Source organism: Lutjanus erythropterus, chromosome 3 (assembly GCF_056507025.1).
Source record: "Lutjanus erythropterus isolate fLutEry1 chromosome 3, fLutEry1.hap2, whole genome shotgun sequence".
Classification (NCBI taxonomy): domain Eukaryota; kingdom Metazoa; phylum Chordata; class Actinopteri; order Lutjaniformes; family Lutjanidae; genus Lutjanus; species Lutjanus erythropterus.
Window position 1 is genome coordinate 3,052,566 of NC_139319.1, and position 12,736 is coordinate 3,065,301.

General features: G+C 38.4%; 1 protein-coding gene across 1 annotated transcript; it reads left to right on the plus strand.

The window, feature by feature from the left end:
• The first annotated feature begins 74 nt into the window (after positions 1-74).
• ifngr1 (interferon gamma receptor 1) lies at positions 75-10,686 on the plus strand. The gene is made up of 7 exons (XM_084714423.1): positions 75-394; positions 5,516-5,633; positions 6,644-6,828; positions 6,962-7,107; positions 8,300-8,477; positions 9,483-9,613; positions 9,734-10,686. The coding sequence occupies exons 1-7, from the start codon at positions 331-333 to the stop codon at positions 10,115-10,117; spliced, it is 1,206 nt and encodes a 401-aa protein (XP_084570549.1). The 5' UTR covers positions 75-330; the 3' UTR covers positions 10,118-10,686.
• The last annotated feature ends 2,050 nt before the right edge of the window (positions 10,687-12,736 follow it).

Consider the following 12,736-nt stretch of genomic DNA (forward strand, 5'->3'; position numbering starts at 1 on the left):
TTCTTTGAAAGAATAAATCGACATCCTTTATCATATGCTGTGACGCCATCAAGGTGTATATCCAGGATGGGCAGGTAAGTTTGACAGAGCGTGTTGTGGGTTATGTTGAGTTCACACTCTGGAGGATGAATTAAACTGTGACTCACTGCTCACAGACGGTTTTTTTCTGTGGGAGACCAGAACAATTGACGGGAAACTCCGCGGGTTGTTGCGAAAACTCTGTTTCTGATGAAAACTCTGTGAGTTTTTACTGGTTTTATTTTGTCTCCTCGGTGTGGAGACAGAAGCCGGTGTTCAGGGACGCTGTTGGACACTTTGAAGGCCTGAAGCATGCTGCTGGACGGTGCGTTCACGGTCCTAGTTGTTCTGTTCATTGGATCTTCTGCTGCTTCTGGTAAGTAATCAGACTCAGTTATATCCTACAGCTACACATTTTCTCTATAATAATGACCCTCATGTTCTCAAAATAGTGCGAACACGATCATCTTGGAGGCTCAGATGCATTGGTGTAGATTAAACTACCCAACAGTAGTGGAAAATCTAAATAATCAGATATTTTTGACCAAATATATTGCAGCAATATTGTAGGGTTTATTATTATTCAAAAATATTAATACACTGAGATTTCTGATAAGTAATCATCAGTGTTTTGTTTCCAACAGTAAAGTAAATTAAAGTGTTCAGTTCATGCTCTTAAAAACTGATTTCACAGATTAATTATTAAAACTAACTCATCAACTTGGAGCCTGAAGTATTCAGGAAGAAACTCTGGATGTTGATCTGATGTTTTGGCGCAGATAACATTTCTTAACAGTTTCTATTAAAACGACCTTTGCCCAGATTCAAGTGGAAAAGTTGGGAACCACTCATTTAAAGCATGAACGGTCACAGTATATTTGTTTCTCTTTAAATTTCAAACTATATTCTTCTGCAGGGGTAAATCCCTGGTATGAGCTGTTATTACTGACATATTTCACACAGTACAGAGGTATTTAAAGAACATTTAATGTTGAAAAGTGGAATGATAAATAGAAAACTAAATAGAAAACCTCCTCAAGTGTATCAACTTACAACCACTGTCGTCTGACATAATTTGCAGATAATTGTTTTCTGCTTGTTGTCTGACTTTTTAACCCTGAACCATTCGATCTGTGTACTTCCTATACCTTCCACCCGTACTATAGTGTGTACTCGTATACAAACACACAGTAATTCACAACAAACACAGGTGTTGTGCCTGTAAATTGTGCGTCGCTCCACACTTGAGTAAACAATAAAATGTAGCAGTTATTGTAGCAGAATACTGTTGTCCAAATAGCCTCAGTGCATCAGTTTATCAGAGAGACGTAAAAATGTCTTTCAACTGGTGTCAACCAGAGAATTCTCTGCTTTTATCTGGTTTTTGTTTTTTTGTTTTTTTTGTTTGGATGGTTTGTTTTTATTGCTTTTTGGAGCAAAAATGAAAATTGAGCAAAATGTTAATGGAGTTTGGCAGGCAGTGATGCAGGCCGCCACTTAACTCAAAGAGTGTGTATTTTTAGATCAGTGGGTTTTTGTTTTCAGGATAATGAACTTAACTTTACATTGACAGCTGATCGACTTAAGAGTGGAGGACTCGCCATCGCCTGTTAGAGTCAAATCCTCGTGTTGTGCTCCTGCAGGGTTCCTGCAGCCTGCCTGAGCTTCCTCATGTCTTGGGCAACATGCTGCAACAGAAAAAAAAAATTAAATACCATCAAATCTTTTCTGATGAAATATGACACTGATTGTTTAATTTTGATGCATTTTCACACCTGGGATTGTAATCATAGTGGTGAGTCTGAGAGTTACGACTCTGTGTATAGTAGCATAATACCATACTTCTTTATTTCCTTGCAGATATTTTACATGTTAGATTAGGGTAACTGAAGTCACGGTGGTTTGCTTTGAGTTCTCTGTACCTTTTAGAGGTTACTGTAACTTTGACCTCCTATTTCCTCCAAAATAAAACACATTTGAGAGATACACACAGGGCGACGAAGGTTGTCTTTAATGTCACAGAAGTTATTGTAACTTTGTAGGGCTGCATAAACGGTATATTAAATAAGATTTTAACCTATTTAATGTACCGTCTATGGCTTCATCTCACTATTTGAACGGCTGTACTCATTTTTTGAGGTGCAGTTGTGACATATTACTCCTTTTCAGTAGGGCTGGACAATTAATCGAAATTTTATCGAACTGCAATTTTCAAATCTCAGGATGCGCAATATTTGTTAAAGGCAAAATGTTTGTCAAAACACCATTTGACATTAAATATTGTGGTGCTGCAGAGGTGTCCTGGCCAACTTAAGAAAACATCTTTGTTTAGTGCAGATCCTGGAAAAATAATTGCAATTAGATATTTCTTCAAAATCATTCAGCCTGACTTCTAAGTTATGAGCTGTGTGGAAAATAAAAGGGTTTTTTAGACTGTAGGAAATTTGTGTGCCTGACGCAAATAAAATAATTTTGAAGGTTTATAAATGTGATCAAGGTCCAGGCGACATCTTATCACTCATGACTGAGGTTGTTTTCATCATGCACTGAATTCACAGTCATTTTATTATCAGCTTAATAAGTAGCCAGACAAACTTTTTACATCCTGACTGCTGCTGTTTAAATCATGTGATGATTTTTTTTATATATATATATCAGTTGTCAGTTCCTCAGTTCATTGTATTAAAATGATGTGGAGTGCTGGAGATGAACGCTGTTCCTGTCTAGTCTGAATCCTGTAACACACGTCTGTCTACTACAGTATGTTGAAATACTCTTAATATGGTAACATTTCCTGTTCCAGCTCTCTTCAGCGTCATCTCACTTCCTGAAACTTTCCAAATCAGTTCACGGTCATGAGTTGCACAGAACTCGTAGTGTGTTAATCGACTCCACCGTGAAGTAAAAGGCGAGGCGTGAATTCTGCCCGTGTGTTTGTGGACTCTGTTAAAGAGCGGGTGTGGTCCTGCTTTGCATCAGATCAAACTGATAATTTGTTCCAGATGAGAGCTTGTGTTAAACGATCTGCTCACATGGTGTATATGTCAGGGAAAACAAAGAGTATTTGTTGGAATTTGTTTATAGAAATTAAATTTACAGTAGATACACCAGTGCACTATATGGCCAAAAGTTTGTGGACAAATTATTACTGATTTTTCAATTGCGATATGATTTGCAATATTCGAGGGGATGATAATTTTTAGATCATTATTCTCATTTTCATTGAAAAACATATTAAAGATCTGTACTAAAGACTGTAGAACTGCAATGAATTGTTGCTTAATCGATTAGTTGTCAACTATTAAATTACTTGGTGACTATTCTGATTGTCGAATAATCAGTTTGGATCTTTCTCTTTAAAGGAAATTGTCCAAATTCTCTGGTTTTATCAAATATTGCACCTCTTAACCACAGTAGATCATACTGCAGTTTCAATAAAATCTCGATTAATTGTTCAGCCATAATAGTTTTAGGTTTTAGGTCCTGGTTTGGGGAGTCTTAAAGGGACAGTTCACCCCTAGATGGTTTTGTTGTGAGTTGATGGGGTCTGTAGAGATGTCTGCTTTCTCTCCAATATAATGAAACTAGATGGCACCAGTCCTGTGATGCTCAAAGCACCAAAACAATACATTTGAAAAAAATCAAACCCAGTTGCTCAAGATAATCCACAGACCTTGTTGTGAGCAGTTTCATGTAGGAACTACTTTCTTTCTGCAGTAGAATCTACCAGAACTACTTTATTTCTGCTAGTTTTGTTTGCTGGAATCATTCCTGGATGTTAGGAAATCCCTCCCTGATGATCCACAGTCCTTCTTGTGAACTGTTTCTGCTGGAACTACTTCCTTTCCGCTGAACTACAACTACCAAATGAATCGCCGTAGCACTTACTCATGATTTTGTTCCACACAATTATAGACAATTGTGTTCTTCCACTGATGTGTCAACAGTTTGTTTGTCTCTTTTGTCTCTGTGCTTCAGAAGCCTGTCAGAAGTCCTCCTCCCTACTCCTAACAGTTTTTCACCTTTGGATCTCTTTTAAGGGCTGAGATGCTTTATGAATAACTTAACTTAACTCTTAACTTTAAGGGTAAAATGTCATAATTCTAAGAATTTTCTCAGAATTTCCTCACTAGGAGCAACTCTTAGAGCCAAGCAGCTTTGTGAATATGATGTCTGGTATATCTGAGTTGCTAAAAGGGGCAGTTTTAAGCAAAAATCATGCAGCTTTTTGCACACAGTGTAACTGTCTTATTTTCACCTCTTCTATTCAAACATGTCCGCACAGTGGCGTCCCTGAACACCACTGGAATTGACTGGAAAGCTGAGACTGTGGATTTAATAAGCCCAGATGTATTTAAGTGTTTGATGATGTTTGTCCTCACAGTAATTAATCAGTTAATGCTTAATCATTAATATCTTTACTCAAATGTGTGTTAATCCAGTGTTTTGTTTAGTTTTTCATCCATGTCTTTGTTTTCTTTGGCCCGTACTGAAATGCAGATGAAAGATCATTGAACATTAATTCAAGTTGTACTCAGTAGTCAACTATGAGTTTAAAGGTAATAAAGTAGATTACATCTTGCAGTGCGTACTTAAGTACAAGTAAAAGTACAGACTTGAAAATCTACTCATAAAAGTACAAGTACCCCAAAAAACTACTTAAATAGAGTAATTTCACCAGACTTTAGCAGACTGAGAACTTTCTTCCAAACAGTTCTTATTTTCTGTTATTCCCATCTGATTAGAGACTCTGGCTCCGCCTCCTCAGGAGAGTAAAGTAGATGAAGCAGTAGCTGAGAATCACTGAGGTCTGACTCTGCTGGAATGCTGAAGAACAACCCGTGTAGAACTTTACACACCTTTTGTTGTACGTCTCCTTTTGTTATAGCTGCCAGCTACCTGACAGAGTGAAGCATTAAAGTTGTTACCGGACTTGTTTGGCTGAAAGTTTGTACTGCATCCCTCCCCTGGATAATATGAGGATAAATATAATTGACAGGTAGCACTGTGGCTGTTGTAACTACTGAATGTTATTCTCAGGACACTTTTCAAATAGAGCTCTTTATAAACTGAACTGTTTCCACCAAGAACAAACACTTTATACAATATTATATCTATATTTTGTATGAGACTAGACGTCATAGATTTTGGATATCGTCATATCATGACTGAGGCTGCAACTAACAGTTACTTTCATTATTGAGTCATCTGGCAATTATTTTCTCAATTAATCAAGTAGTTGTTTGGTTCATAAATTGTCAGAAAATGGTAAAAAAATAAAAAATAAAATGTTGATCAGAGCTCGAAATGACGTCCTCAAATGTCTTGTCCACAACACCAAAATATTCAGTTTACTGTCAGAGGTTGTGGGTTTAAAGTATAAAAATGCCAACTGTTGTGCAGAGCACACTGAACCAGATGCCCATATGGTTCGTGATGACTGGCTGTGCAGTTGCACGTGTATTTATGGGTATTTCCTCTGTTTTTTTTGTTGCAGTTCTGTGTCCAACAGACGTGACTGTGAGCTGCCAAAATGCCAAAGTCACAGTCAGCTGGAAATGCAGCAACCAGCAACCTCAAACCCGCTTCAGGGTAAACCTCACAGGTTCACATGGGTAAGACTGAAGAACTTTGGTAATACTTGAATTAGTTTAGTGGTTAAATGTCATGATTTTTTGCACTTTTACATGTTACACTCACTACACAAGACACAAATGTCTGACTATTTTTGCTTCTAATGAATCGGTTTCCTGCAGAGATTTAAAAGGTCCATTAAAACTGAGCAGTTTGACAGAAACTTAATGTCATGTGTAATATCACTTTTCTATTTAGTTTAATATAACTTTAATATAATGTGCAATCTTTCCTGTCATGTGCAATATTTTGTTATTATCTGGTGCAACATAACTTTTTATAACTCACAGTATCATTGCCAGTATAACTTTTCTGTTTTAGTTTATTTTAGCTCACTTTTTTCTAAACCTTTCTTACTGCTATTGTTATTCTATTAGGCACAGTGTTTTTTGTTTTTTTTTGCATTTACTCCTCATACACTTTATATATTATATTTCACTTCATACTTAACGTTCTGTTGTTTTCTTTGTTTTTATTCGTATGTTTCTGTAATTTTGGAGCAATTTCTGCCACAAGAATTTGCTTTGGGATTAATAAAGCTCTTTCTTATCTCACAAAATAAACTACTGTGTTTTTCATGAGAGGTTTATCTGATATGATCAATAAATGCATGTAGATTAAAACTGTTAATTAATACAACCCTGTTTCACAAAAAAGCTGGGACATCATCTAAAATGTAAATTTAGTCTGGAGGATGTGATGTCCATGACTTCCTTTTTACTGTCTTTGATTGAATGCAAGTCAAAGAGCAAATCGTTGCGTTCTGCTTTTATTTTTCACACGAGGTCCCAAACTTTTTTGGAATCGGGGCTGTACATGAACCTGCTGCTCAGTTAGTTAGTTAGTTAGTTAGTTAGTTAGCAACTTTTGAGCTTCGTGTAAAAAGCAGGAAGACCAGTTTTCTGTTTTTGTTTCTGAAAACTGTTTTGGCTGCTGATGGGATTTAGTAAGATCGAGGATTAATCTTCTGTATTGTTGCTTTATATTTAAGGCATTTTGAAACAACCACAACCACAGAGCATCAGCTTGATCTGAGCCCCTTCATCTGGAAATCTGAAGAGCACTACGTGGACCTCTATTATGTCTCTGTAGCAGCCATACAGGGAGGCAGAAAGTCGACACCAGTGAAATCTAAAACGTTCAGCTTTAACCATTTAAAATCAATTTCTATAAAATGTAAGTAGCATGAAAAAAAAAAGTGTTTTACTATCAATCAGATGTAACCAACTGGAGATGTTTGAGTAAAAAAATAAAAATGACTTTAGTAAGTTTCTCCTGCAGGAATAAAAACTTGATTTTCTCTTCACAGGTAAATTAGATTTCCCTCCGGTGGATGTGAATGTGAAGGATTCAGGAGCCACAGTGACTTTCATAAATCCCCTCCACTTCTACAGAGAACTGCAGCAGGCGAACAAGTCGGATGATGCTCACTTCAGCTTCAGAGTCACTTCTGATGTGAGTAAAGAGAGATTTTTTTATCACAGGTTGCATTCGGAGGACGGGTGCATTGAAACGTTCAGACTGAAAGCTGCACAAAACAAACAAGACATGCTGGAGGGTCTGTCAGTGCAGGTGTGTTGTGATACAGTGAAATCCAGTCCAGGAAGGCCGGTCGGAGTAACACTGCAAGGTGGTTTATGATTGTATGAAAAAGGAATTTACAACTCTAGAGGGTTTCAAAATCTGCGTGGTTTACAGCAGTCTTGTCAGTAGATGTTTTTTGTGCACAAGTAGAAGCTTTGCCCCGATGTGGGCTGTAAGGTTCACTGACAGAATCCAGTTGCACCGGCCAGGTGGACTTATTTTACAGTGCAGGCCTGGCAAATAAAGGAAAAACACTACTTGCAAGAAAACAAAAAGAGTTGCAAAAACTGTGAGAAAACACAAACTGCTGTCTGTCTGCTTCACGGTAAGATGACACTGAAATAGCAGGAACTCCAGCCTCTTCCCTTTTATCAGCTGGGTCCTACTAAGACACATTGATCAGTGTTTGATAATCAGTTATCCCCCCAAGAGATTAACAACTGGTCAACAAATTATCCAAACATTTATATTTGAAACAAAAAACTAAAACACATCTCAAATATTTATTAAAAAAAAATCTGTTGAAATAACATTGCTGTCTGATAAACCAAAAACGCCTCTTCAAGTCTACGATACCTCAGAGAAATTTTACCTTTTTTCTTTAGAAAACTTTTTAATCGATTGTCAAAATAGATGGGGATTGATTTAATAGTTGATTAATCGTTGCAGTTCTTGCCATGATAATATAAGGTGATGAGAAAATTGTCAGGATCGTTCATTTGTGCGCAAATTAAGTCCTGAGGTTTGTTGATAAGGCCTATTCTGAATTGAGTTGCGATGGTTTGTCATTTTTTAAAAGTGGGCCCCCAGAAAACTGTACTATATTATCCGAGTCTTGACAGACATGGATGTAAACTGTAACTTGACATGCTGGTGGAGGCATACGACCATGATGTGTTAATTACAGTTTAATAAGAAGTAAAGATTTGTGAAAGGGTCGCTTCACAAGGAGAGTGTCTCCGTCTCTGAGATTTCTGCCTCCACCCCAAAACAATGGAGATAAATAAGATTATAAAAAAAAAAAAAGCAGTGTTGAAGCTGATCCATGTTCTGTGTCTTTCAGAGAAACACGTCTCAAGATTGCAATGATTGCACAGTGAAAGAGAAAAACTGCAAATGTGATATCGTATTTCCCGGTGCGGAAAAGTGCGTCACATTAAATGGATCGCTGTTTTCTTGGAATGATGTTGGCGAAGTGATGTTCAGAGGGTCTGAGCGCATCTGTGGCGAGGAACATACTGGTAAGTCAAAGACTGACAGTTTAATGCATCGAAATGTGTCGATGCATGTTTGATGTTTCTGGTTCAGAAGGATTAAAGGTCCACTGTGTAAGATTTACAAAAAATTTATTAGCAGAATATGGCAGGAATATAAAAATAATATCTATAAGTATGTTTTCATCAGTGTATAATCACATGAAAATATGATTTGTTGTGTTTTTGTGACCTTAGAAAGAGCTGTAGGTAATAAACTGACTGGATAAGTACCTTATCAATCCCAAAAAATCCCTTCTTGCATGAACGGAGCATGAACGGGTCAGAGTTTGGTGGTCAGAGGTCACAATAACCCAGAAATATACTTCATACCTTTTATTAAATACCGTCAAACTTACAGGTCAGTATGGTAGAGTTCCATATTAAATTCCTTCAAAGTCTTCACTACGGACATTATATGAGTCTGGACAGACATGGATGTAAACTGTAACTTGGCTGGTTGGTGGAGACAAACAGCTGTGAGACAGTAATTCTATTTTTTTGACAGCTGACTTATCACTCTTCTTAACCGACCACTCGGGGCCACAAGTGATCAACAACTTCAAGCTTCAGTTTGAAATATTTGATTCGTCTCGGGACGACGTCCACGTCTGTGGAGGTCATGTTAATGTCGGAGGAACTGGCGGGGATCAACACTCTGCTGAGTGACCTCTCCTAGTTTGTTATGTGTTTTTCCACAGAACAGTGCTTGTTCTGCGTAAAAATACATTTAAAACTAGGAGAGGTGCAGATCCCGTCGAGGCAACGGGTGGTGAAGCACCTACTGCAGTGCCACCACAACTGCCAGATGCCACCAGCAGAGATTTGCCAAGTTCCTCCAACACTGACATGAGCAGAAACAAGAATTCAAACTGAAGTGGCGTCGGGTTGAACTGTCCCTTTAAAATAAAAGCTGTCTATGCATCATTAATTTTGCTAAATCAGAGATTGTTTAAACAATGAAACTAAACTATAAAATGTTTCTGATTGCAGAGGTCAATGTGATAACTCTGGTTGTGATGCTGTCCGTCGTTGTCCTCGTAATCATTGTGCTCACAATTCTCATCTGTATGGCGAGGGCCTGGACGGTGAAGACACCAGACTACCTACCCAGGCCTGTGGTGGTAAGGTGTCACATTGAAAAAAAAACAAACAAAACATTAATAATTATGTTGCTTTAGTTGTTTTCAACCTTTTAATAAAATTTTGTCTGTGCTTGTCTTCTCGTCACAAACTCCTCATAGATAAACCATGAGACGACAAAATTGGTGTTCAATCCCGACACGGTAAGCATTTCACCCATAATCGTGTCCTCAGTCAGATCAGAGGAGGAGAACACTCCCATCGAGGAGCTCCCTGCCAGCAGCGGCGGCCCTGACCTGCAGCCTCTCACTGACCAGTACAGAGCTCGACATCTTTCAGAGAGCAGCAGCCAGGAGGGACACGGGACAGACAGCGACTCTGCAGCTGACTCGGAGAAAACTGAGTGCGTTTCGATGGATTTGAGGGAGGAGGAAGAAGAAGAGAAGGAGGAAAGGAAAGAGGAACGGTCAGCCTATGACCGACCACATGGTTTTGAAGTGGACATTGGTGATGGAGAGATGGTCACAGCTTACAGCAAGAGGTAAAACGAGCGTCAGCTGACTTGATTTGGGGTTTCAGGATATCTCCAGGACCACCGTCACCTGTTGGTACCTCAGGACTGCACACTCAGGGAGTTGGTGCCTTCCTCAAGTGACCCCTGGGGGTGATGCTGTATCCCATGTCTCCCCTCAAACCGTCTTCTTTCTGACTGCACTGATGGAATCTGAAAATTTTAATCTTTGAAGTGACACTTAAAGGGATAGTCCAGGATTTTGAAGTGGGGTTGTATGAGGTCAGAGAGCCTTTTCATACAGAAACCACCGTTTTGCTAAAATATCGCTCTTGCCAAAGCAACCAAACTCCTTTGACAGAAAACAGTAATTTTACTTTACAGAACACAGGAGTTGCTGTTCTATCTCTGCCTCAATCAGTTAGTTTGCCTGTGTTATTGTGTGACTTCGGTGAATCCAAATGTATCCTTTAAAATGCCCAAGTCTCACAAAAACACAAACAAGTTAAACATTGTAGACGGCAGTAGACCAGACAGTCCTGTGTTCTGTGAGGTAAAATTAGCGTTTTTGTTGATGGAGTCTGGTTGCTTTGGAGAGAGCAATATTTAGCTTAAACATTAGTTTCTCATTTCAAAAGGCTGTTTGATGGCAATGTAAAACAGTGAAATTATACTCAATATATCGGACCGTTAAACCGCTTTTTTTTTTAAAGTGGCTAAAAATCTGTTTTGCTCCTGCGGTACATTGCTTACTCCTGCTGCTTCTTCAGACTTGTGGCTTGTACAGCCCCACTTCAAATAGACAAACTTCAAACTATCCCTGTGGACTACATGTTGATCAATATTATTGGTTTCCAGTTTCTGGAAGTAAATACAAATCTGAGGGAGAAGCAGGAAAAAGCCTGATCCTTCACTACAAAAACCAAAGACCTGCAACACAAAGAGGATTTAAAAGACCTGAGCATGAAACGTCTGCGCACTGAACAATGTGGAACGACATTTTGGAGTGACAATATGAAATCTCAGCCATGTTTATACCCTTTTAAACATTTTTTAAATCAGTTACAGCAGTTAACGCTGCTGTTTGACTCTTGATGTACCAGGGAAAACAAACCGGTGATCTTCCAGTCACTTTCCAGCTGTTTTCTGTCTGGTTACAGATGTTGTCAGCTGGATCTCTCACCCTCGGCCAGCCTCAGCTCCTGTGGCATTTTATCAGATGCAGCTGTGCAGATTATTGTCAGAGAACGGCAGCTTCAAAAGCCAACTGTATATGTTTTAGTTTTAGTACTGTCTGAAACTGATGTTGTTATTCATGAAGGAGGATCCATCATGCCATGTTTTTATTGTATCTACCATCTCTGTGTTGTTTTTAAAGGAACCGTTTCTGTTGCCATGCTGGAACTGAATTTTAGGTTGTGTTCATAGAATCTAAGTACTTACAATACTTCAAAAACTACAACATCTCCTTTCAGAAGTAATAATCCTCATATAACAAATAAGACACAGCCCTCAGTTTTCATAGCGACTGCTTCTTTGGTAGAAAGCAGTTCCAGTGAAAACTTGTCAGTGGATTATTCAGAGCAAATGTGGAAATTTATTTATGCAAAGAGATGTTGTGCTTGAATCTTTTAAGTGTGATTTTGATTTTTAGCATTTTGAGCTTCACAAACATTAAAACTCCGTTATATCCAGATGGCAGAGACTGATATCTCAAAACTTGGACAAATACAAATATCTATATCTCACTTCTGTGAAATGACAGGAGTTCAGGGGGCTTTTTAATTAACAAATAATAACATTTATCACACAAAATGAAAAAATTAAAAGGCCCATTACTGATGTTTTTGTGAAACTCTATTGTATTGACACTGGGCTTCACATTTAATAGCTGCAACTGCATTTTAGTTGTAACTGTTAAAGGTGATGATTCATCCCAAAAATTCATTTATTTATCCCCCCCCCCCCCCCCCATGTCCTGTGGTGCTGTTTATCTGTCTAGACTTTTTTCATGAGGAGTTGCCGACTTTTGGAGATGTCAGCCGTAGACTTGTCTGCCTCCTCTCCAATATAAAGGCGCCCGGCTTTCCTAAAATCACGACCCGTTTATTCAAGATGATCCACAGACCTTGTTGTGAGCAGCTTCAACCAGATCTACTTCCATTTTCTTTTAGAAATAAAGTAGCTCCTACATGAAACTGCTCAGAACAAGGTCTGTGGATCATCTTTGATTTTTAGAAAGAGACACTGCTTTTGACTTTTTCAAGTTTACCATTGGGTGCTTTGAACGTCAGAAGTCAAGTGCCATCTAGTTGCATTATATTAGAGAGAAGGCAGAAATCTCAAAACTCTGCAACTCACACAAAATACATCTAGGAAAAATGTGTTTTTGTTTGTGTTTTGGGTTGAACTGTCCCTTTAAGGAGTTAATACAACACTAATATAGCTGCCTGAAACCTCTTCCGTCACGCAATCACTCAAATTCTGCATTTATAAACATAAACTGCTGCTATGGGACAGAATAAGCTTCACAAGGGCCATTATTGAATATTTACTGATGTGTAAGATTTTCAGTGTGAATCAGTTTATCATTTTTATTTAGAAACCATATCAGGGGCCCAGATTTGGCCCACAGGCTGCAGTCAAGTATCAC

Coding starts and splice junctions, on each gene's coding strand:
- ifngr1 (XM_084714423.1), top strand. CDS start 331: ATGCTGCTGGACGGTGCGTTCACGGTCCTAGTTGTTCTGTTCATTGGA. Junction 5,634..6,643: donor AACCTCACAGGTTCACATGG/GTAAGACTGAAG, acceptor TTTATATTTAAG/GCATTTTGAAACAACCACAA. Junction 7,108..8,299: donor GCTTCAGAGTCACTTCTGAT/GTGAGTAAAGAG, acceptor TGTGTCTTTCAG/AGAAACACGTCTCAAGATTG.